This window comes from Lycium barbarum, chromosome 5 (assembly GCF_019175385.1).
Source record: "Lycium barbarum isolate Lr01 chromosome 5, ASM1917538v2, whole genome shotgun sequence".
In the NCBI taxonomy this organism is placed as follows: Eukaryota; Viridiplantae; Streptophyta; class Magnoliopsida; order Solanales; family Solanaceae; genus Lycium; species Lycium barbarum.
The window spans coordinates 106171334-106194214 of record NC_083341.1 but is presented as its reverse complement, the minus strand read 5'-3'; the positions used below and the strand labels follow the sequence as shown (position 1 = coordinate 106194214).

General features: G+C 35.1%; 1 protein-coding gene across 1 annotated transcript; it reads left to right on the top strand.

Annotated features, from left to right (window-relative positions):
- The first annotated feature begins 429 nt into the window (after nucleotides 1-429).
- LOC132641097 (uncharacterized) lies at nucleotides 430-7423 on the top strand. Its single transcript, XM_060357981.1, has 5 exons — nucleotides 430-582; nucleotides 2073-2392; nucleotides 4489-4593; nucleotides 4688-4735; nucleotides 6916-7423. Exons 2-5 carry the CDS (start codon nucleotides 2132-2134, stop codon nucleotides 7153-7155), a joined length of 654 nt encoding a protein of 217 aa, XP_060213964.1. The 5' UTR covers nucleotides 430-582; nucleotides 2073-2131; the 3' UTR covers nucleotides 7156-7423.
- The last annotated feature ends 15458 nt before the right edge of the window (nucleotides 7424-22881 follow it).

Genomic DNA, 22881 nt, shown 5'->3' with positions numbered 1-22881 from the left:
ATGAAAAAATTGAAAAAGTCCTCTAGAGCACCCCTAAAGAGTTATAAATCATACTGCTACTATCAAATTGTTAAACCTTGCATAAAGAAAGACCGGGGGCATATGAGTCCAATGAATCAGCGGTGAGCTTGCCAACAGCGTGTCCCCACTGGGCACATCTTACAAAGAGGCTTTTTTGCTATTTGAGCAAACAAATGACTAGAGCCTGAATGAGCTTATGCCTATAAACAACAAATAGCTTATAAGTTAAAAAAAAAAATTTAGAGTAATTTAATTTATTTTTTTTGGTAAGTTATTTTCAGCTTATAATCTGCTTTAGATAAAATAAGTCAAATGAACCTAATTATTTTTTTCAGCTTATTTTAAGCATAAAATAACTTTAAACTGACCAATTAAACACTCAAAATAGCTGAAAATAACTTATAAGCAACTTACCGCCAATCCAAACAGGCTCTAGCTAGATACCAAGTACTGCCAATCTAATTCCAGCTCACAACCTACTACTCTCTTGGCTTTCTTCTATATTTGATAGTCCCAAGAAAGAAAGAAACAAGTGGTAGAATCCTCCACATCATTTAGTAGGTAAACCCCTTCTCATGAAAATGTCTCTATGATCTTGATTTTTCACTACAATTGTTTTATTTGGGTAGTTGTTGTTGTTGTTCTTATTTGTATGACTGCATCATTGTTTTTGGTAATTCTGGTGTTGTTATGCACCTGATTTTCTTTGTTTAAAGTTATCATCTTTTGTTTTTACTTTGCTCATTCATGTTCAATTGTTAAATCTGGTTTCCCAACTTGTTAGGGATTATCATCTGATTGGTATTTTTGCCTTTGCCTTTAGTATCTCTATGTTCTTGATTTTACTCCTATTGCTAAATTTTGATAGAAATCGTTTTTTCTTTTAAAGATTGTGCACGCTTTTTGAAAATTCTGTGTAGCTATTTGGGTACTTGTGTTTTTATTTGTGTATGAGTGCGACATATTTTTTAGTAGAAATTCTGGACCTTTTGGTGTTGTTATGCAGTTTTGTTTAAACTTATGATCTTTTTTTCTCCCTTTTGTTTCACCTGTTAATGTGGTTTTACCAAGTTCTTCAGGATTATCATCTGATTTTACTCTAATTGCTAAATTTGATGGTCGTCGATTCTTTTGTTTTTATCTTTTTGGAAATTCTGTGTAGTTATGCAGCTCATTCTTTGTCTAAAGTTACACCCTTTTGTTTTATGTATATTCACTTCTTAATCTGGTTCCAAAGTATGGGTTGATGGGTATTTTGTTTAAAGGTTGACTTTGCCCTTAAGACTTATAGGACAGAAATGTTTTTCATTGCACTGTGAGTATATACTGAATCACCTGCTCTTGATAGAGTATTTTGCTGAGAGGTTGCCTTTGCCTTTAGAATTGTAGGTCACTCTGGTTTTTATTGCATTGCGAGTGTATACTGAATCACCTTGTCTTGATCCTTGTCAGACTTGTATGCCAGGTTTAGGTTTTAATTTCCATTTAGGGTTAGGCTGTTTGCTTGGAACAGAAAGAGGGGTTGTCTCGGTATGCAAAAGGTGGCTGGAGACAGCCTGGTAAATCGGAGTTGGGGGGGGGGGGGGGGGGGGGGAGGTGGGGGATGAATCAAAATATCACGGTTTTGTCTTTTTCCCTTTGTCGATTGCTGTGTAAGCACTGACAATGTTCTTTTAAGTTTTACCTTTTACTTCGTGTGTTGAATTGAGATGTTGCTTTGCTCATTTTGATTGTTCAAAATCCAAGAGGTTATATACATGTCATAACTTAGTATTAATTGCTTAAGGGAAAAAAGTATGCTTTAAGGAATTGTATTTCTGTATGAAACTAGGAGGGTCAATTTTTACTAATGTTGTCATGTTATACTGAAATGTTAAACTGTTTCTGTTAAAAGCTTTGGAATGCTTTAAGAAATTGTATTTCAGTATGAAACTAGGAGGGTCAATTTTTACTAATGTTGTCATGTTATACTGAAATGTTAAACTGTTTCTGTTAAAAGCTTTGGATGTTTGATGAAAGATTAAAGAGGTTGTTGTAAGTGGCATGAACAGGTAATTAATTTTGGAAGCTATCAAGTAGTAGGAATCCTATTCGTGTTTTGAACGAGGAAATGGGATCGGAGGGGCCAAAATCTGTGACCATTCATGTAACGGGGTTCAAGAAATTTCACGGTGTTGTTCAGAATCCTACCGAGACAATAGTTAATGGCTTGAAAGATTATGTTGAAAAGAGAGGATTACCTGCCGGTGTGACCTTGGGTAGCTGTACTGTTCTTGAAACAGCTGGAGAGGGTGGACTTCCGACATTGTTGAAGGTCATAGAGTCAGAGTCTTCGTCAACAAACAGTTCAAATAATGGACAAGTCATATGGGTTAGTTCCGCCGTGACAAACCTTTTACTTTGACTAATTTGTGTGGGTTGTTCGCTCTTTAAACTGTCTTGTGCAGAAAATTGCAGGAATATACACAAATTATGCATATTTATGAAACATGAATAACTGGATGTGTGGTTCTCTTATGCTTTCTATTTTATTTTGACTAATTTGTGTGGGTTGTTCGCTCTTTAAACTGTCTTGTGCAGAAAATTGCAGGAATATACACAAATTATGCATATTTATGAAACATGAATAACTGGATGTGTGGTTCTCTTATGCTTTCTATTTTATTTACCACCTCTGAATTGTAGACATTTTGAGGGGTAAGTGAATTGTGGTGAGCTAATGATCATAATACTCTTATAGTGCCAGATTGAGAGCTTATAGTACACGCTGCCTTGGTTGCAGCCTAGAGCATTTTGCAGCTAGTCCAATACTCCCTTTGTACCAATTTAGGTGGCACACTTTCCTTTTTACTCTGTCCCAAAAAGAATGTCACCTTTCTATAATTAGAAATAACTTAACTTTAACCCCTTTTACCTTTAATGAAATGATTTATAGCCACACAAATTTCTAAGGTTTGTTTTAGACCACAAATTTCAAAATTTTCCTTTCTTTCTTAAACTTTGTGCCAAGTCAAATGGTGCCACATGAATTGGGATTGAGGGAGTATGAAACTCCACATACGCCAAATATAAAATGAATGGAGTACTATGATAGGGCAGAGGAGGAAAGATACATGGAACTCAACAATCATCCGTATTTTGAGTGAATAATAGGAATTGATTCTGGAATTGGCAATTAGCTGCTAAACCATTTCTTTGCGGAAGTTGATTGGAGGAGCGTCCATTTTCTCTCGTTGACCCTTATAGATGAATTTGACTACAATTACACATGCATCAGACCGTTCAACTATGTCCTAACTTTGGCTATCAAGTTTGGAGGTTTTAGATTGGATAAATGAAAGATAAATTCAAGGACTAAGTTATGTAGATATGTGAAGCAATATATTAAAGCCCAAGACAATTGGCAACTTCTTCCCTACTTTGTAGTTCTATTGTTGTGAAAATTTAGTCTCCGAAAGGGCAACTAGTTAGGCCCATTACCGTCCCATACATAATAGTGAGAGCATACAGACTGATGCTAATCTGTGACCAAGAGACTAGAACTTGAGTCTTTGGATTGAGACTGCATGACCGAAGAAAAAAAGGCCAAAACATGAGCCCTGTTGCTGCCTAACTTTCTTGCTAATTGCTTTTTCTCAACATTTAGGTACCAATTTGGGTTGGATATCAGGATAAATAACCCTTATGTAGCATTCTACATGCCAATTTAAATTCATAGAAATTGGTGGTACATATCAGGTCTTCAATAGGCGAACAGGAGTACCCCTTTGAAGCTTGAGAAGAGTCCGCGAAGGACACTCTTTGCGTCAGTTTTTGTGAACACATTTGATTGGGCTTCTCTTCAGAAATGCTAGCCATATATCCGTGTATATAGAGAAATATTAAAAGGCTTTGAAATCATGGTCTAGAGAAGGAAAATGTGGAAGTCATAAAAAGTATAAATTCAGCTTCTGCGCCAGAGCTTTGAGTCTGGAAGAGAGAGTTTATCATGTGACACTTTTTCTTTAGTTCTTATCTAGTATTCTTGGAAACCATCAACCATCCGTATATACCTTGAAAATAGTAATAAATGAGCATTGGAGGCGGAAGCAGCTTCTAGGAGTATCCAAGTGGAAAGCCTTAGATAACAAACTGTCAGTAAAAGAATGTATGGTGTAATCTCACAACCAGCTTATATTCATGATGTAAACAGCCAAGTTGCATTAAATATTAGCTTGTATAAAATGAAATCACGGTATCAGTTTGATTGGAAGTTCATAATATAAATCCTGTATGCAATGAATGATATAGGAGTAAGAGAGAAGAAATGCATACATAATTTATGTGCTTGTTTTTGAAGACCTTGCATTTACTGTGCCTGCTCCTATTCGCTCCCCTCCCTCCCTCTCTCTCACACATACACACTTGGAATGCTAGGAGAAAAATATGATGTATTCCTGATAAAAAATTCCTGTGTTATCTGGTCAGCTTCACCTTGGAGTAAACAGTGGAGCAACAAAGTTCGCAATTGAGCGGCTGGCAGTAAATGAAGCCACATTTCGTTGTGCAGATGAGCTTGGTTGGCAACCTCAGGTACGGTATAGTTATCTCATGACTAAAATGAAGTGGACTGAGATGAGCTAACCTGATGTTTCGTGATGCTAATATTCTTATTGGTTTTCCACAGCGATTGCCTATTGTTCCAGAAGATGGAGGAATAAATCAAACAAAAAAGGTCTTTTCTATTCTTCATATGATACTTATTAAATCTGCTTATGTATATTAGATGAAGAAATATCTTATATATTTCTCTCTTGTGCATACCTAAATACACCATTCAACTAAAGGCAAAAAAGGTAATTTTTTTCTTGGTCATCTTTATATGCATGTTGCTCAAGAAATTAAACTTGGAAAACTGAAAGGAGGTTAACTCTTTGACATATGAGTATGCATTTATTTCATAGGTAGGATAAGTAAAACTAAAACAAAGTGAGAAAAAAGCTCTATTTCATATAAATTCCTTATCTAATTTGTTTAATATTATGATGACATATTAATAGCTGAGTTTCAAAAATAGACCTTCAGTAATCTAATGCATAGCAAGTACAGTTCAGTGGAAATTCGATAAGAATGCGAAGACAAGATAATTAAAAAACAAAAAACAAAACGTAGCTTGAAAAAGTAAAAAATAGCCAAATATTGCCCTTGAAATTGAAGTGACATGTAGGGATGAGGTCATCTCGAATTTTGTTTGTGAGGATTTGATTGTTGAAGGTTGAAGAAGAGTAGAATTTTTCGAAGAAGATAACTTTAAACAAGATACTTGTAAATATAGGGTAAATGAGGAAGGAGATAATATAATATGAATACGAAATTTATTAGAAAAAAAAAAAAAAGATAACAACAATAATAGCAGCAACTGCAATAGAATTTCAGCAGCAGTAGCTTCAGTAGAATTATATAGAAGGAAACTGAAAGAAATATTCATGGTGCTGAGAATCACTTAATGTGGCCTAAGAAAAATGTTAGTAGTCATCACTCTTAGTCTTACTGACTCTAATAATCAATTGTGGACTACCTTATTTTCTAGCATTGCGATTGTTGAAACAATTTTGTATATGAGTATAAACAAACATTTTAGTCTCAACCAGGGTTTTCAGAGGCGTTTTCGGGGCGAATCCCGGGGCGAGGTGTACCAAAAACGCTCCGGGGCGCAAACGAAAGGCGTAGATCCATAGGGCGTACGCCCTAGAATTTGGGCGTAAGTTTTGGCGCAAAAACATAAGTCCCGGGCGTAAAGGCATACGCCCCGGGCGTTAAATTTGATTTTTATTGTTTTAAAAGTATTTTTGCTATAAATAATGATTTTTATTATTGATATAATGATATTTATACTTCATGTTTTCATGTTGTACTGATTTTTCCTAAAATATATAAATAAAGAAAGCAACTTTCATAGAAAATAACACTGCCATAAATAGTTTTTTTTAGATGATTATGCTTGAAATTGATAGAGATTTCTTAGCACTATGTTCCTGATGCAACTTTATTCGTTTTCTAAAATTGCTCTTACACTTTTTTCCCTTCTCCTTCTTTGAATATATAAATAAAAGCCAGTGCAAATATTAGCTGAGGTCCGGAAGGACTAATAGATCTAGAGATTGATGATGAAGTGGATGAAGATTTCATTTTAAAGATTATCTAGTCTATTATCGTTTTTTGTGTTGTTACCTTTCTCAAATAATATTTTTTATAATAATTCTTTTTATATGATTGGTGATTTATTTGAATTTATTTTCAGAATTTTAATGAAAATTTTACTTTTGCTTATTTTTTAGTAATAAAATTATAAAATTGAAGATACATGAGACATACGCCCCGTAGATCCATGAGACTTAAGCCCTGTGTCTCGGGCTTACGTCTCGCCCCTTGCTGCGTAAAATGCCTCGCCCCACGCCCCCATCTCTTAAAACACTGGTCTCAACTAATAAATGGAGTTGTGGACTCTTAGTTAGTGACTTGAGTTGTTAACATTGCACCAGATCTCAAAATGAAAATGTGTAATATAAATCTACACAAATGCAAATTTAATGCATGACAAATGTCAACAAAATACACAAAGAAGAAAGAGTAAGGATGTAATGATTTAGCGAGCCTTTGCAATTCTATCAAAATTTTATGCTCTAGGAGTCTCTGCAAAACTCCAAACTTTGCAGATTCCCGGTTTTAAAAGAGTGAGAGTTTGATAGTATTACCGCCATTTGCATATTTTCGCTTGTCTCAGTAAAGTGCTCTTTTATCTGATAGCCAAATTTGGTTTTGTTTACTAAACAGTTTTCCCGTTAAGTTCTTTGCCTGTATTCGCTCCGTCTTCCATTTTGTCCTAATCTATTATTTATTTTTGGGTGGTTGAAGACGTCTTGCTCTACTGAGTCGATTCTGGAGTTCTTAAAGAAGAAAGGCTTTGAAGTAACCATGTCCGACGATGCTGGCCGTTTTGTGTGCAATTATGTATATTACCATTCTCTCCGGTTTGCAGAGCAAAAAGGTTACAAATGTCTCTTTGTCCATGTTCCCACCTTTAATAGAGTGAATCAGGAGGAACAAATGGAATTTGCAGTTGCTCTGCTGGAGTCTATCGCCGCAACTTGCTGATATCAGTTCAATGGCTTCAAATCGAATTCATAGTTTCAAACTTTCTGTTGTTTTGTTATGTATTCTGATTTTCCTGTAAATAGACTCCCATGTGCAAATGAACATCAGTTCATGTTTCCGTTGAAGTTCTAGGTTTGTGAAAGACCTGTCTGTTGATTTATTGAGGCTGTCTTATTTCTTTCACTTTTGGTGTTCTATTATCCAATGTAGATAACGTTGTTGACAATGGCTATGAATATGATGGTGAAAGTCATATGAATTCCTTATATCTTCAATGCCTTTATTCCTTTACTGCTACTCCTATCTTTCCTTTTTAAATGTTTGTATTGAGAATCTCTTGTTATTTGTTTAAAGTTTAAGCATCTGCCTAACAATTGCTTTAGTTAAGGGCGGATATTTTGTAAGTATAATTTAAGTATCTTTTAAGCAAACTGGCAAGCGCGGTCTAGTTGTTTGAGCAGGTGATCTCCCAAATAGGGATCTCAGGTTCGAACCCTCCCGCATGCTTTCTCAGCCGAGCTGGGGTTCCATTGTCAACAAAACAAAAGTAGATTTTAAGCAACATGATTGCAATTCTGTTGTCAATTAGTCAATCTTTTTTTCCAGGTTACCAACCCAAACTTGTCTTTAACCTGATTGTACGAAATAACTGTCAGGTGGATCCTTAATTTGTTTTAACACCAGAAAAAGGACTTAGTCGTATGATGCCTTACAATAGTGTCAAAAGGTTCTCACACGTGAGAGGGCTAAAAAGTAAGAATCTAGCTAGGTGTCTGTACAAAAGTACCAAGCTTTAGTCAGGCCAAAATAAAATTCGAGGATGATTCTATCTCTGTGTCATGGGAGGAGACAAAGTTGGACGCTTCAAGTAACGGAACAAAGAAATTTAGGTAATGCAAAATCAATGATGTACAAGGACATATTTATGGACCACTTAGGACCAATGCCTTCCATTCATTCTCATCATAGTGGTCCAAACTCCAAACTGAAAAATTCTCCTAAATTTCTCTATTTGCTTCGGTTTATCCAGAAATTACATCTGTGAAATTTTTTGTATTGCAAAAGAACACAAATATTAACGTACATAACCTTGGGAGAATTTATATACCGGCTAACATGACATTCCCCAAATTTGCTATCTTAGTGAAGAAAAATACTTTAAAATCGGAGAGGGGTCAAGAAAGATTGCAAAAATTGTTAGAACATATTAAAGATATCTCAGAAGGAAGTATCCCACATTGATTAGGAAGAGCTTTTCTTTTCACTTTATAGTCATTCTTTATTGGGTAAAGAAATTGTAAAAAAACCGGGCTCTCGTACGGGAAGAAACATGTGAGACACAATTCAAATTATGAAGCATCTTTTTTTAATTGTCAGATGCTTAATCATGTTACAATACTCCCTATCGTCTAACTTTTAGCCTCTTGGCTGAAAAAGCAATGTTTGTAGCATGCCTGAAGTTTCGAACAATATTCGAAAAGCAGTGTATGTAGCAAGCTTCAAGCTTTGAACAATTTGCGCGATTGTTCTAACATTTTTCGAACAAAAAATATCTTGATGATGCAGGAGCACATACGTTAAGAACAATTTTCTAGTATAACAGATAAATTTTACAAGCAAAGGCTACGTAAAATGGTTAACTTTGAACTGACGGAAGAAATAAATGCATGTTTGTGGTCTTTAACTTTTGCCCTTGTGATCTAATGGAGCGGAACAAAAAGACTGAAATACCCCTACATTATAAACATATAAATAACGAAACCCAAACATAACGAAAGCGAAACCAATACGAAACCAGAAATCTTCATTGATTCCAAACACAGAAATATCCATTGATTGGAAACGCAGAAATCTCCATTGATTCATAATACAACGTCGGAAAAAGGTAAATACAAAATATACAAATTCAAAGTTATTCATATTTGATTAAGTTTAGATTTGTTGATATTTGAAAATAACAACAAATCATCTTCGGTGGATTTCAATTTGGATAAGAAAATATACAATTTTTTAGTTTTTTAGTTCATTTTTTAAATAAGCAAAAACAGTTACTCACTTGAATTGGAGTAACTGCAAACTCTACCTTATCAGACAGAGTTTATCAAACCCTATCTAATAAGGTAGAGTTTGTAGTCAAATTCTCAATTCCGCTTTATCCGATAGAGTTTCTTTGCAAAATCTACTTAAGGCAGACTTACAGAGTTTGAAACTCTGCCTGAAGATAGCAAAACTCTCCATGAAAGTAGAAATTAGATTGCAAAGTTCTGCCCCTAAGGCTTAATTTTAAACAAAGTTCTGCCACCTCCCAAAGTTCTGCCTTAAGGCATAGTTTAGCATACAACTCTCCTCCTAATCAAACATTGACTATTTTGAACAATTATGCCTTGCACCCATGTGACTGTTGATTGTTTAACAAGTGCATCTTCTATTTATGCAGGAAGTTAAATAAAAATGGGGCCAAACTGCATCTACGCAGCTTTTAACTGGAAATGGGACGCCAACAACTATGTGAATCATGAGACAAACCTAATACTTGTAAACGATGGCGTAACTTTTGAAGAATTCACTCAACAGATATTTGAGACACATACACAGTATAGTCAGCAGAAAAAGGACAATATATGGTTTGACACTAATGAGAAAATATCCAAGGGGATGCGAGTAACAAATTACAAGGAGCTTAGCACTTGCTTGTACTTGCTCAACAACAATGAGAAATTCAGAAATTACCGTTTCATAGTAGATTTCAATCCAGCTAATGCTGAAGGTCAGGCCATATAAGAAATTGACAGCCAACTCTGCATTGCTAATGAAGAACACATATTTATGGGTGAATTTAATGGGGAACAACCCAACCCTATTGAACAGAACCTTGGGATTCAACATTACCAGACTGAAATGCTAACTCCAAACCAAACACCTCAACCACCATAAAGACAGTCACCCAACTTTGCACAAATTGAAAATAATGACCTACGTACTTCTCAACATCCAGCTTCAATGGGGATTTTATTTTTGACTCCAAACCCAACAGTTCAAGAAACAATAATACAACCATCCAACCAAAGAAAGATACTAAAAAGGAAGAGAATACAAACTGAAATAATAATTTTGACTCCTAGTGCATCAATTGATCAAATACAAGTTGGTACTTTCTTCAAAGACAAAGATGTTGTCAAGAAGTGAATGAATAACATTGCAATTACACGTCATCAACAGTACAAGGTTGAAAAATCTTGTAAACAACGGTATTACATCAGATGTGTTGATTCAAACTGCATTTGGTGTTTTCATAGTTCAAGATTGAAAGAATCAGGACTTTTCAAAGTGATTAAGTATGAAAAGAAACACAGTTGTTCCATAGATTTCATCACCTCTGACATGAGGAATGCAACATCAAAAGTCATAGAAAACTACATTACAGATCTAGTGCACTATACACTACAAGAGATAACACCTAAATTTGTGATTGAAGAAATGCAGACCAGATACGGGTTGCACATTGATTGCCACAAAGCATGGCGTTCCTCCAACATGCTTACGATGTGATAAGAGGTAGCCCAGAAAAGAACTACCAACTTCTACCACAATATCTTCAGATGATGAATATAGAAATCCTGGCACAGTTATTAACATCAAATGGGACGATAAAAATAAGCTCAAGTATGCTTTTTTCGCTTATGGTGCATGCATTAAAGGTTGGAAACACTGCAGACCAGTAATGATGGTGGATGCAATGTTTTTAAAATTAAAATACCGTGGTGTCCTCATGATAGCAGTAGCAAAGGATTGCAACAACAACATACCCTCTTGCATTTAGAATTGCAGACTCCGAGAACAATGAATCCTACAGGTGGTTCTTCAAACATTTAAAGTTTTTTTTTTGGCACGCGAGAAAACCTATCAATTCTTTCTGATCGCCACCCAGCAATTGCAAGTGTAATCAACTAAGTGTATCTAGATTGCCAGCATGGAATATGTATCTACCACATGGAGAAAAATTTGCAGAAATATTTCCCATATGAAGCAATTCTAGCCCTATTCTACAATGCAACAGCTACATATAAACGGACAGATTTTGATAGCTACATGACACAGATTCGAGAAATTAACCCAAAAGCTACAGAATACATAGAAGAAGAACCACTGGAAAGATGGGCTCGTTCGTTTCACACCAACAGGGGTTACAACATGCTTACAACAAACAATGTTGAGACAATTAATTCTGTGTTGAGGAAAGTAAGGGAGCTGCCAGTATTGGCATGTATATATTTGTCACGACCCAGCTAGGGCCGCGACGGGTACCCGGGGCTAACCGCCAAGCACCGCTCGTTTCATTACTCATCATGCTCATTAACTACTCTTTTATCGATTTTATACTCAAACCGTAAGGAAGTCATCTTTCATTTGTAAACATAAATAGTTTCATGTACATAAGCCATTTAGGCTATCAAAATAATATATATAATTATATCATAGTGACCTTATCAGAACACATAACCCACACTGTGTATCTATGAGTCTCTAAGGAAGTACAAAACGCATAGACGGGACAGGACCCCGTCGAGCCCAACACATACAAATATACACAAAAGAGTAATCAAGCACCTCCGGAATAAATGAGTGCTTTCAATTGGCTGACAGCTACTACGAATCTGGGTCAAGATCTCCTCTCTGTCTACCTGTGGGCTAATAGGAGGATCATTAGCCATAAGAGAAAGATATAACCTGCAAGAGTGTCATAAGCCAATACATTTCGTATGCATATCATATTTTACATAAACATAATACATAGATCATCACATCACATATCTCATCGTTATCCCGTGTCCGGGTAACCATCATATGCAGCTCACTAGTGGTGATCATGCCTGGCCCTCTAGGCTCGGTGTAACATCGCAGCCCGCCTTAGCGGTGACATGCCCGACCATCTAGGCACGGTGGAACCAAATGTAGCCCGCCTTAGCGGTGACATGCCCGGCCATTCTGGCACGGTGGAACTTCATCATAATCAATCATAACCCATCACTATTGCACATTTCATGCACGTATCACAATCTTATCATACCTTGGCATTTTCATACATAGCATAGGCATATTACAAGCTAGCATCATTAATCATCTTATAGACATATCATGACTTAGCATTATTTCACATTTATCATTAGGAGCATACATTAGACTTTGAAGGCAACCATTGCTATGTCGGGGTGACTACCTTGCCTCACCTTGAAGGAAAGAGTGCATAAGGTGAGTGTTAACAATAATGACATCATCAGCGTTATGGGATCATCATATCATGAACTATCAAATCTCTATACTTCAACTCATTATCATCATTAACATACTCGTATGTAATTTAGTATATTTAAGGACTCATAAGTTCCATCACATAGGAGGATCATGGAAAGTTTGAAAGATTCATGCCTTTGAAGGAAGGTATAAGCCTTACATACCTTTGACGTTTAACTAAGCTATCGCTTGCGTGTTCTCCTTTAATGCACACGTCCTACCTTCAAGAGAATTTATATCGTCATTAGCTAAGCAATTATAAGAACGGGCTTTCTAAAGCTAGGGAAAATTGGGCAGTATTTCCTTTGTCTACACTACTTTTCCCACGTTCTATATCAACTCCCAAACGCTCACAACAACATTCACAATATTGCAATCAATAATCATCATTCATATGCATTGCCCACAATCCACCATTTCTCTTCAATTTCTCCACATTTATGGTTATAGATCACTATCGTGTTTTCTCATGTATCACACTTATTTCATGGTCTAAATGTCATTTAGGACGTATTCATAATCACAACACACCAACATTTATGATTCAATCCAACTACCATCCAAACATGACACTATTCACTCATTAATGACCCATTTCCTATGTCTTTCTACAATTCAAGTATCTTAACCTTCCAATACCTTAAACAACATGATTTAGTCATGAAACGTACCTTAGATGATGGTTGAACAAGCCTTGAGTGGAATTACTTCTTTAGCACCCAAAACCCTACTTCACTTCTTTTGGGTTTTCTTGAGAAAGATGAACTTTAGTGTGATTCTTACACTTGATTTCGTGGGTTTCATGTAGTTGATCACTAATTTCCTTTGAATTCTTGTAGTTGAAGAGTAGAGAGTATTCTAGAGGTTTCTATAGAGAAATATCGTGAAGATGAAATGAATTTAATGAGCTTAGGTCTCCTTTTAATGACTTAAAATCTGATCCAGAATGAACAGTAGTCGAAGTGCACAGTGGTCGTAAACCCAGTTTACGGTCCATATTCCAGTTTACGGGCCGTATATCGTGGTCGTATTTAAGCATATCAAAACCAGAAAGGTATGCTAAGGATCATGGCGATTTACGATCGCGGTTTACGGGCCATATTTCAATTTACGGTCTGTATTCCAAGTCGTATTTAACCATTTAAACATTTGACAGAAAGTTGAAGTTTTGTATGTTGGAATACGACATGGTGGTTTACGGGCCATATACTACTTTACAGTCCGTATTTCACTTTACGGTCGACTGGGCCAAAATGCAAATCTGCGACTTTCAAGTCTTCAAAACCTATAATTAGTCATTGTGGAGCATAAACTCTCTCTTGTTTCCATTGCCTTTGAAATCTTACTTAGGGTCGTCAAATGTCATTCCCTTCTGATTAAAACACCATATACTCGTATTCTTCATTAGTCTATTCGTTGTTCATTCACGGGGAAATTTACGAGGTGTAACAAGATTACATACAAAACAGGCTGCAAAATTAGTTTTACAACAAAAGATTGGATATAGTAGGCCCATCCCGTGACCTGACATGTTGGGCTGAAATGATGTTGCTTGAAATAAGTAGAGGCTTGACAATGAAAGTAAGTTTATTTTACCAACACTTGACTGAAGCCAAAAAAAAAAAAGTTATGCCATTTCAAAGTTACTGAAGTTTTGCCTTAAGGCAGAGTTTGCGCATGATAAGGTAGAGTTTGTAGTAAAACTCTGCTTGATAAGGATAAGTTGAGGCTTCAAAAATGAAAGTAAGTTTAATTTACCAACACTTGATTCATGCAAAAACAAAACAAAGTTATGCCATTTCAAAGTTACTGAAGTTCTGCCTTAAGGCAGAGCTTCCCTGCAAAAACTCTTCCTTAAGGCAGAGTTTGTCTGATCAAACTCTGCATGATAAGGTAGATTTTGCTGTCAAACTTTGCTTGATAAGGATAAGTAGAGACTTCACGATGAAAATAAGTTTATTTTACTAACACTTGACTCATCCTAAAAACAAAACAAAGTTATGCCATTTCAAAGTTACTGAAGTTCTGCCTTAAGGTAGAGTTTCCAAAAACTCTGTCTTAAAAGCAGAGTTTGCGCATGAGAAGGTAGAGTTTGCAGTAAAACCCTACCTGATAAGGATAAGTAGAGGCTTCACAAATGAAAGTAAGTTTATTTTACCAACACTTGATTCATGCAAAAACAAAACAAAGTTATGCCATTTCAAAGTTACCGAAGTTCTGCCTTAAGGCAGAGTTTCCCTGCAAAAACTTTCCCTTAAGGCAGAGTTTTCCATATCAAACTCTGCATAATAAGGTAGATTTTGCAGTCAAACTCTGCCTGATAAGGATAAGTAGAGGCTTCACAAATGAAAGTAAGTTTATTTTATTAACACTTGGTTCATGCAAAAACAAAACAAAGTTATGCCATTTCAAAGTTACTATAAAGACAAAGATTAGCACTCCAAGCCTAACTTCACTCATTTATATCACTACTTTCCACAGGTAGAAAATATCACTGCTGTCAAATTTGTCGTGAAAGATGAAGGTTATCAACATAATGTAAACCTAAAGGATATGAGTTGTGACTGCTTGGAATTCCAAACTGACAAGTGACCATGCACACATGCCATGGAAGTTATAGATAAGAGAAGTTTCAACAAGTCTACGTACTGTTCGGACTGGTTCAAGAAACAAGACTGGCAAGAGACGTATAAAGGTGAAATATGATTAGTTGGAAATGAAGACTCGTGGATTGTTCCACAAAAAATTAAGGATATCAAAATAACAGATATCAAATCAGGCTTGGAAGAAAACAAACAAAAAGATGCCATCCAAGAGGAGAAACAACAAAGTACATGTACAAATGTGGTAGATGCAGGTTATTCGGACACTCTAGGGCAACGTGTAACCACAGTCTAGCTCTCAATCCATATGCAAGAAGATACAAGAAACGAAAATTACCATAAGATGCTATATAGAATCTTTTATGAATATAATATAGATGATATGAAATTTGATTCTCCTGAAAAGGCAAAACTTTGCTATAAGTAAGATTCACAGTAGTATAATCTCAAAAGAACTTATGCTTTTTGCATAATTATACCTTCTCTATTACTTCTTTTCTTCTTTCTTATTAAATTTTTATCTTCCAGCACTTGTGTTCCACAAAAATATTTGGTGGTGTGTGTGTGGGGGGGGGGGGGGGTAGCAAGCAATTTTACCTATTCAGTTTTATAATTTGTGCCTCTTGTGGCAGGTATAACAACTTTTTGCCGGAGAAAAGGGACAAAATAAAATTGTTATCTAAAATATTACAACCTGGTAAGGCAAGTCAGACCTTAAGTCATAAGTTTAATACAATTTAGGCCTTGAGGCATAACTGAATTCTTGACTCTGTTGCTAATTTGATTTATATACTAAAAATGTCAAGGATAATAAAAACTTCAGTCATAAGAAATGAAAATAAAACAAAAAATATAAAATAAAAAAGAAATAAACTTTATTCATTAATAATATAAAAAAAGATACAATGATCCTATACAATGAGGATCATAAATTTCTTGAAAATAAAAATAAAAAATCTAATCTACATTAATGATCTCATGTTTCTTTTTAACAACAAAGCCAACACCAGTGTTGCTTGGGCAAACTTGGAAACATAGGGTGTCTCCTTCCTTGAGATTGATGGTATCAATAAACTGTTTTCAGCCTCTACAAAGGCTCCTGTAAGCGGCAATTTTGTATGTCATCCTGAATACATAGGGATGAAAAACAACGATGGCTTCGCATTCATAATTTGGAAGGTTCTCTGATATATTGTTGGGAAGAATCTTCATAAAATTAAAAAAAAAAAATTACTAAATAAGATTAATTCTAATGGACTAAAAATGAATTCATAACTGAATTCTTGACTCTGTCTGATCCAGCAGAGTTTCACTGCAAAATCTACTTAGGGCAGAGTTTGATGAGGCAGAGTTTATAATGACTCACATAAATAAGATTAATTCTAATGGACTAAAAATGAAATTTCTTTCATTTCCAAATCCCTCATGACCACTTACAATTTAAATAAGAGAATGATTCAACAAAATATTTTTATGTTATTTAAGGCAGAGTTTGATAAGGCAGAGTTTGCAGTCAAAGTCTGCCTACTCCGATAGAGTTTCTCTCTAAAACTATACCTTAAGGCAGAGTTTATAATGAATTACATAATTAAGATTATTTATCATGGACTAAAAATTAAAACTTTTCCTGATAAGGTAGAGTTTGCAGTTAAAGTCTGCCTGATCTGGTAGAGTTTCACTATAAAACTCTACCTTAAGGTAGAGTTTGCCCCTGCAAACTTTTGACTTAAATGCAGAACTTAGAAATACACCAATCATATTATTGAAGCTTGTGGATTCATCATAACAAATATACACTAATTTTAGAGAAACTAAAATCAATACAGCAGATGGCTATTAAGCCAAAAGTACCTAAAAACAAGAAAAAGGTTGACTTGTGCTAAAGGGGAACTGGCGGAGCATTCATATTTCACACAGTATAAAGCCAATAAATTAGACTCTGGCTCATCACTAATCATCTGGTTAACCAAAAAGACTCGTTCTAAAATGGAGCAAATTTTGATCAATACAACCACTTCATCTGAGCCATCTCTTAGTTTACCAATCACAAGTAACCCCACCTCATAATGCGGGTATTTTTAATTTTCAATTTAGGCAACCCACATCGGGTTCGGCCACTCTTTTCAAAACATTTCAGTGTCTTTGTTTTGTGGGTGGAACTACGTGTGGCCTGATTTCCTTTTGGATACGTAGGCAACCCATATCGGGTTCGGCCCTCCCTTTTATTAAAAACAAAAACTCAAAAGTTCTTATTTTGATCACGAACTACGTCTGGCCTGATTCCTTTGGGGATACGTAGGCAACTCGAGGCGGGTTCGGCCCTTCTAGTTTTTAAATTTTTCATTATCTTCGATTTGTCCAACCATTTTGGTTCCTATAAGATACACAAGGATTTTTATACAAGATTTTGGTCTTCACACTGTTTAAATTCATACGTCTTAGTATCTTGAAACTGGGACAAATTTTTGAAATCGGTCAAATCACTTTAAAAAACTTTCATTATAAGTTCTCACTTTTCAAATCGTTTAGAACCAAGTGTCTCCAGGACTGGAAACTGGGACAAAATTTTTCAACCCTGATCTGGCAGAGTTTGACTGCAAAGCTCTGCCTTAAGTAACATAAGAATATGTTGTGGAATCATTCTCTTATTTAAATTGGAAGTGGTCATGATGGATTTGAAAATGAAAGACATTTAATTTTTAGTCCATTATAAGTAATCTTAAATATGTGAGTCAGTATAACTCTGCTTCATCAAACTCTGCCCTAAGTAGATTTTGCAGTGAAACTCTGTCGGATCAGGCAGAGTTTGACTACAAACTCTACTTTATCAGTCAAACTCTGCCTCAAGGGAGAGTTTCAATGCAAATCTCTACCTTAAAGGTAGAGGTTTGCAATAAGTCAAAACGAAAAAAAAAAAACAATACACATCCCCTGGAAAAAAGAAAAACACAATAATAGAACACTTGCCTTCATCAAAAAACACAAAAATAAGTATACAAAATGTGATTAGAGTTTCAAAAAGTGAATACAGTTTGCTACATAAAAAATAAAAATAAATCTTTTGTTTCTTGTTAAGTTTTTTTTTTCTTCTTATCCACAAAAGTACACTTCATGTCATTGTACTCATGGTAATCATGTCCTGCTTGTTCAGGAGGTGTCTCAGAACCATCATCTATCTTGTTGAGCCCATGACAAACCAGGTTTATTGAACACTTTTTCATATACCATCACATCAGAGGGATCCCAATTCTTTGGATCTTCACCACTAATGAGCATATCAGTAAACTTGATGACAAAGCTCCCGTAATTCACAATTGTAATCTCTGAAAGTCATAACACAAAGTAGCTTTAGGGCAAAAGAGAAAAGTAAAACATAAACAATAAAAATCATCTAAAGAAACCTGAAAAAAGGTCAAAAAAGTAATGAAGATACATGCAATCCTTTCTTTGGACATTCAACGAAAGTATATGTCAATTTGCTAGTATTTGTATATGATCGCCTGTATTGGTCAAAAGTAAAATTCTCCAGCACTTTGGAGATGATAGTACATAAGCACTCTATATGCTCAATCGATTCTTCATCGTTGTTATTAAGTGAGTTGTAAATTTTGAGTCTGTGCTCATCAATATAGAAAACCGCAAGAACATAATGAAAGGTTTCACCAACTACTTCTTCGCCTGGGCACATTGGTATTAAGACTCTGTTAGCATTCTCCCATGATATCTCCCTTTGTGTTACCCCATGTACAGAATGAATAAGTAAATAGGCATGTCCACTTTGAGATTGAAGAGGGCAGTAAGAAGATTTCTCTTGAAGTTTAAGGTATTCCCCATTTCCCATTTGAATACATTATGAAATGTTATATTTGAGCATGCAGACTTAATGGCATTATTAGAGGTGGGATGATATATCATCTTCTTCCCCAAATAATACATCGTCGCATTAATATGCTGCATCAAGTAAAAAAAACCAAAAGATACAAAGTTAACTCAGACGTAAAGAAGAAAAAATAAATGAACATCTAACAAAAAAGAACATGCCATCACGAACCTCATCATCAAGCGCATACATTCCATGGTACATTTCATAAAAAAAAAAAATCCTATATTTGGGTGTAAAATCTTTCATCAAGTTTATATTCAGTTCTCAGCATCATTGATTTCTCCATCCTTTGTCCTGATTAAAAAAGAAATTATTAATAACACACATAAGAACCCTGTTCAATGAAAGAAAATAGACAAAAAGTTATGCCTTAATGCCTAACTTGATTTAATTTGGAAAATAAAATTATGCCTTAAGGCTGAATTTGAAAAACTTTGGACCTAGATGTAATTATTCAACCTATGCCATAAGGCATAAATCTGCACAAAGAATTAAAATCTTACTTAGGATGATCAAATTTCCAGGCTAGAACGTTTTTTGGATTTATGAACTTTCTAAACCTGGACACTGATTTTTGGTGTGTATCATGATGGAATGGGCAAATCCGTCTGTAGTTATCTTTCCAGTAGCTTATTTCCTTCTGTTCACCTTGAGGTAGTTCATTGTAAACAGACTAGAGGACCCACTCAGGTGCAGAGGTATCGGCTATCTTCCTCTTTTTTCTCTGACCCTTTGTCTTTAATGAAGAGAGTGCCTTCTCTTTTAGATTTGCTTGTTGGACAACAACAAGGGTTTGAATAACTTTATCACAATGAGCATCTTCTGTGAGAGAAATCTCTATGTCTTTAGCACACAATTCACTCCTAAACGGAATAGCATTTTCAATAGGGCCTTCAGGTACCACACTAGTGAAATGAATCAGTGACTTTTCACTACCCTCATTAGTTTGTTCAGCAAGCAAATTTTCTGATTTGTTTTCAACCGCTGAAGACTCATTATTTTCAAGAACATCACCTGTGATTTCATCTTCAATAGTTTCAGGTGCATGATCTAAAATCTTTGCATCACCGTCTTCTGTTGTTCTATCTCTAACAGGAGCTTCATTTAGTAAAGATGCTATTTCAGTATCATCTACCACACTACTTTCTCTTGTAGCATCTCGAACAGGAGATTCAATATCTTCAGATGTCATTGATATATCATCTAGCATAGTACTAATTTTATCTCGAACATGAGATGCAATTTCTTCTGAGGCTATTGCTGTAGTACATGGCACATTAGTCGATAGATGAGCATTTGAATTACCCTCCTCTGTTCTTCCACCTTCAACGAAAGATTGAACTTCGCCAGATGCTCGTTCAGTATCAGGTGCCTTGGTAGTTGTTTGAATAGATTCTGACACCGTTGAGTCGTGCACTTCTGTTATTTCTTCTCCAACAAAAGATTCAACATGGCGTGATGCTGTTTGTAGAGTTGGATCCGACATCAATAAATCACCTTGTTGAGATGAAAATATTGTATCATCTAGAACAGAAAGTGTTTGATCAGGATCCAACAACAACTGATCAACATGTTCTGTTGTTTCGTCTCCAATAACTGGGACAGAAGAATCAACCCTTGTTTTAGGAGAACAATCTTTTCCATTTTGTGCCTGTACGCCCAAACTATAAGAGGGAGAACGGTGTGGCTTCTTCAAACGTGTTATCTTATATGCTACAATAAAAGTATCTGCTCTTTAAGAACCCACATTAGTTTGTTCAATTTGTTGCGTACCCTCAACAACATATCCCGTGCAATCCACAGGACTCGTAACGCAAAAAATTGGAACAGATGATTGTTCAAACTCAGCAGTCTGTTGAACCATATCAGAGCGCGATGATTTTCATTGTCCCCCAGCAGACAATCCCTTCACATTTTTACGAGAAACGCCTCATTTATTTTTCTTTTGGACATCAAGTAGTCGAGTGACAGGTCTTTTTTGTTCTCTCTCTATGCTTTTCAACATGTGAGGACACTATTAAATCATCGGAATGCTGACAAACATTATCATGACCGGCAATACTTTCTGATTCAAATTTTAAACCTGATGTTGGAAGAGCAGCAACCAGTTTATCCATACGTTTCTTCTCCTTCTTTTGATTAGACAAAATCTTATCCATCCAAAGCCTTCTCCAAAAACTGTACACAAAACAAAAAGAAGAAAGTTTCAAAAAATTTGGCTAAAAAAGAGAACAACTTATGCCTGTACAGGACACAAAAAGTTATGCCTCTTTAGGTAGAGTTTCAAAAATCACAAAGTTAAACAAAATTATGCATGTATGGGCAGAGTTTCAAAATATCACTATGTTAAAGAAAAGTTATGCCTATACATGCAGAGTTTCAAAAAATTCACAAGTTAACAAAAGTTATGCCTCTTCAGGCAGAGTTTCAAAAATCACAAAGTTAAACAAAATTATGCATGTACAGGCAGAGTTTCAAATTATCACAAAGTTAAAGAAAAGTTATGCCTGTACAGGAAGAGTTTCAAAATATTCACAAGTTAACAAAAGTTATGCCTCTTCGGACAGAGTTTCAAAAATCACAAAGTTAAACAAAATTATGCATGTACAAGCAGAGTTTCAAAAAAAAAAAAAATCAAAAGGCAAAGAAAAGTTATGCCCGTACAGGCAGTGTTTCAAAAAATTCACAAGTTAAAAAAAGTTATGCCTCTTCAGGCATAGTTTCAAAAATATCTCAAAGTTAAAGAATAGTTATGCCTGTACAGGCAGAGTTTCAAAAAATTCACAAGTTAACAAAAGTTATGCCTCTTCAGACAGAGTTTCAAAAATCACAAAGTTAAAAAAAATTATGCATGTACAAGCAGAGTTTCAAAATATCACAAAGTTAAAGAAAAGTTATGCCTGTACAAGCAGAGTTTCAAAAAAAAAAAAATCAAAGTTGAAGAAAAGTTATGCCTGTACATGCAGAGTTTCAAAAAAAATTACTAGTTAACATAAGTTATGCCTGTACAGGCAGAGTTTCAAAAAAATCACAAGTTAACAAAAGTTATGCCTCTTCAGGCAGAGTTTCAAAAATCACAAAGTTAAAGAAAATTATGCATGTAAAGGCAGAGTTTCAAAATATCACAAAGTTAAAGAAAATTATGCCTGTACAGGCAGAGTGTCAAAAATCACAAAGTTAAAGAAAATTATACATGTACAGGAAGAGTTTCAAAAATCACAAAGTTAAGAAATTTTATGCCTGTACAAGCAGAGTTTCAAAAAAACGCAAGTTAACAAAATTTATGCCTCTTCAGGCAGAGTTTGAAAAATCACAATGTTAATAAAAGTTATGACTGTATAAGCATAGTTTCAAATTATACACAAAAATGGGATTCAAAAGAAAATAACCAAAATAGCCAGCAAAAAAACACAAAGTACATACCTCAACACGATGCTCTAGAGAAGAGCTTTGATTGTCATTTTCATCAACATTATTATTCCCTTCATCAATAACTCTTTCAACACTCTATTCAAATAAAAAACAGACAACAATAAAATAAGAACCACAGAAAAACATAAAACCAATTGATAAGGAAAAACTCAGTAAAAGTTAAGAAAAGTTATTCATGTGAAGGCAGAGTTTCAAAAATCACAAGTTTACAAAAGTTATGCCTCTTCAGGCAGAGTTTAAAAATGACAAGGTTAATAAAAGTTATAACTGCACAGGCATAGTTTCAGATTCTACACAAAAGTGGGATTCAAAAGAAAATAACCAAAAAAAAAAAAAAAAACAACACACAAAATACGTACCTCCACACGATGCTCTAGAGAAAAGCTTTGATTGTCATTTTCATCAACATTACGCTCTTCATCAATAACTCTTTCTTGACTCTATTTAAATGAAAATCAGACAACAATAAAATAAGAACCACATCAAAACATAAAAACCAATTGACAAACAAAAACT